This window comes from Suricata suricatta, chromosome 6 (genome assembly GCF_006229205.1).
Source record: "Suricata suricatta isolate VVHF042 chromosome 6, meerkat_22Aug2017_6uvM2_HiC, whole genome shotgun sequence".
NCBI lineage: Eukaryota > Metazoa > Chordata > Mammalia > Carnivora > Herpestidae > Suricata > Suricata suricatta.
Window position 1 is genome coordinate 146,406,105 of NC_043705.1, and position 3,356 is coordinate 146,409,460.

The window sequence follows — 3,356 nt, forward strand, 5'->3', positions numbered from 1 at the left end:
CCAGCCGAGGCTCTGTCCCGATGGTCGCAGTGTCCCTTACGCCGAGCTGCTTGCTCAGACGTGAGGGCGTCCTCCCGTCGTCAATGGGGCAAAACAACAAGAACAACAACGTCATCTCATGATGGGAGAGGCACCAGGTGCCGCTGCAGAGAGCTGGTGCTGGGGGGGGTCAGCTCTGGAAAATAAAATTTATCTCTGGCTCTAAGAGAGGTCCTGTGAGTGAGTGACATTTATTCTAAGGTCCCTTATTAACATCTTAAGTCCATTAAAGGTAAATCTAATGAACATTTATTGTTAGTGCACAGATGTCCCAACATTGTACACACGACAGGAGACCAGAGCCGCCTCTCTGTCGCTGCCCCAACAGCATAGGGCGTATCCTACGCAGTGGACGCCTCTAAGCAGGGGTGACCCAGAAGAGCAGGTGGACGGGGGCTCCGGGCAAATTGCATACTCACGGAGGACTTGGGCGCAGGGACGGTCAGGCGAGGAGGGAGGGGGCGGGACCTCGGGGGGCGGGAGGCAGGTGGGAAGAGGAGTGGGCGCGGCCTGGGGGCTCCAGCGGCACGTCTGGGACTTGCGCTGTTTTTCTTGGTGAGAAAGAAAAACCTATTTTAAGCACAGGAATTCTGTGACCAGGTATGCGGTTTCCAAAGATCATCCTGGCTGCTGGGTGCGCATGGACTGGAGAAGGCGGGCGTGGGGAAGGGGAGCCGGGTCCCCGGGGAGGCGGGCGAGCGGCTCACGGGAAGACTGGGGCTGAGCCGTGGTGGGGTGGAGGGCACATGTCTGGTCCAGGCACGTCACTGAGAAGCTGCACCAGCAGGACGTGGCGGGGACGTGCTGGACTGAGATGCCTTCCCGACCGCAGGTTTCCGCGGTGAAGCCGATGCTGTGGGGGGCGCCCGCTTCTAAGTCGGGGACGCTGGGAGAGGGGCAGGCGGGGAGAGCACTCGCTGGCCCACGTCCTGGCACCACCCACCGGAAGCCTGTGTTGGAGGGGGCAGCACGTCCGCAGCAGACCGGACCGCAAGCCTCGGCTGCCGTGTTCGGCCCCCTCTCCAGCGGCTGACGCCCCGAGTCCTGGGCGACGTGATCAGAATGCCATCGTGCTTCCACCTGGGAAGGAGGCGGGTCTGTAGGTAACATGGCGCCCTCATCCGGAGAACATTCTGGACTCTGGTCCCGAAGACCTCCAGCCTCCTCTTGTGGGGTCACAGGTTCTTGCCCGTTGGACGTTGGGTGTGACATGGAGATGGTCGGGCGGGGGAGGGGGGGAAGGGTGACGTCAGGATGAGGTGACAGGTCAGGGACACGTGGGGTACCAGACAGGGGACACGGGAACAGTCGGCATTGTTGTTCCCGGGTCAAGACCTTTAACCGTGTGTCTTACCCACAATCAAAAAGATCAAAAGAAAGCACCCTCCCACCTTTGAAAGGCTTGCAAGGCCGACTCCGCATAAGTGACAAGCGCCGAGAGGGGCCCAGGGCGGTCCCAGCGGCTGCTGGAGGGGTTCCGCGGAAGGGGGGATGTTTCCTCCTTCCGGAACCATCCGTGTCCAGGAGGGAGCAGCCCCCCACCTGCGGGCATGAGAGAGCTCCCTGCTTCCAGATACTGAAGGGAAAACCCTAACGACCCGGGGCCGCAGGTCCACCTTTCCTTTATAAAGCCGACTCCCAGACATCCCCCCAGGAGCTCCCCCGGTTTCGAAACAGGCCAGACAGACTCATCACATTGACTGTGTTTCCGATCTTGGTGCTCAGAGAATAATTTCATATTGGTATTTATTTCGCTCTAAATTAGCTATTTGCTTATTGACCCACCATAGTTATCTCAGCGGGAAATATATTGGAACTCTGGTTGCCAAACAGATATTCCGCAAACGATGAATAAAAGCATATGGGGAGGAGCCCCCCCAAGCCCGGGCCGCCGGTGCCCTGGAAGGCGCTCTGGCGGGCGGCCATGTGCCCCGCTGCACACAGGCTCGGGGTGACAGTGATCGATTCGGCAGCGGGGAGGTGTTAATGATATTCAGCGCGGATGGCTGAGGCGCTGATTTATCATCTCTGCATTTATCATTATGAAGAGGACGCCAGAGCTAATTAAAGTCTGGGCTAACAGGGTGACCGGGGATTCTGGTGGGCACCAGCGCCCAGAGAGACGAGGGAAAGTTTCCAGGAGAAAGGACACCAGCCTTACACCAAAGCCAAGTAACTTCATTCTGGGGGAAACCGGGTGCGGCACGTTCATCCTGGTAAACTGGGGGGCTTAGAGCGCATCTTGTATGTTATGCTGAAATCGCAGGCTGGCTAACACACAGTGACTGCTGTGTTCCCTGACTCGGCCCCCAGCCCCCACCCAACCCCATCTCAGAAAATCCTTACATTTGGGGCGCTTGGGGGGGCTCAGTCAGTTGAGTGTCTGACTTCGGCTCAGGTCGTGATCTCACGGTTCGTGGGTCCAAGCCCCGCGCCGGGCTCTGTGCTGACAGCTCAGAGCCTGGAGCCTGCCTTGGATTCTGTGTCTCCCCCTCTCTGCCCTCCCCTGCCTGTGCTCTCTCTCTCCCTCTCAAAAATTAATAAAATTTTAAAAATTAAAAAGAAGAAAATCCTTACATTTAAAAAATGTTGTTAAACATTGAGACCCCTGGATTTTGTTTGCTAGGCACAGCCCAGTTCTCCATTGCTGCTTCAGGATTTTCTGGAATTTTCTCCATATTTAAGCTGAAAGACAAATTCTGGACCGCGTATTCCCTCCTTCAGTGCTGACCGCTGGCACACATGCTCAGGACAACAGGAGTGCTGTACACACTCCGCAAGCTTCCAGTTCCAAAGTGTAAGTTTCCTCAATGCATTTTCATTAGTTCGATTCCCCCCCTTAGTATCCATGACAATAAATGGCATCATTAAAGAATGCAATTTAATTTTTCCTTTATGAGTTTTAATTAGACACTGATATTTTGATTCTTCTTCTCCACCGAACACCGATCTATAGCGTGTCGTTTGGGGAGGTTCAACTCAGTTCTTCATCGTGAGGTTGATCCAGGAAAATCGAAGGTGCCCTTGGAGAAAGCTCTCTGCAGAGGAGAACGGACAGACTTTCCTGAAGAACGTTGATCTTGATCTTGTGTAGCACTAGGGGACTCTCTGAGGGCCCCTTCCCCTTCTGAGTGGAAGCCGGTGGCTCCCACACAGCCTGACTTGACGAGGTAACAGGAAGGGGAGGAAAGAGTTAGTGTCGCATTTAATGGCGTCAGTCCCAATTTAAGGCAAAGATTACAGGAGGCTATTCTCCCTGTGGTATGAAGGAGGGGACACATTCCTTGAAAGGACACGGGAAACGACCTTTGTGTCCA

The 3,356-nt window shown here is 55.4% G+C and overlaps 1 protein-coding gene and 1 long non-coding RNA gene across 3 annotated transcripts; one reads left to right on the forward strand and one right to left on the reverse strand.

Annotated features, from left to right (window-relative positions):
- Positions 1-265: 265 nt before the first annotated feature.
- Positions 266-1,224, reverse strand: LOC115294694 (WAS/WASL-interacting protein family member 3-like). 2 transcript variants are annotated; one of them, XM_029942673.1, is made up of 2 exons: positions 983-1,224; positions 266-590 (listed from the first exon to the last, which is right to left on the reverse strand). In XM_029942673.1, exons 1-2 carry the CDS (start codon positions 1,158-1,160, stop codon positions 295-297), a joined length of 474 nt encoding a protein of 157 aa, XP_029798533.1. In that variant the 5' UTR covers positions 1,161-1,224; the 3' UTR covers positions 266-294. The 2 variants fall into 2 exon arrangements, 1 of the variants encoding a protein (XP_029798533.1); XR_003910067.1 differs by having other exon boundaries at positions 565-590; positions 747-1,224.
- Positions 1,225-1,755: 531 nt separating this feature from the next.
- On the forward strand, positions 1,756-2,697 carry LOC115294695. The gene is made up of 3 exons (XR_003910068.1): positions 1,756-1,781; positions 2,123-2,211; positions 2,666-2,697. It is a non-coding gene; the product is annotated as an uncharacterized LOC115294695 (long non-coding RNA).
- Positions 2,698-3,356: the final 659 nt, after the last annotated feature.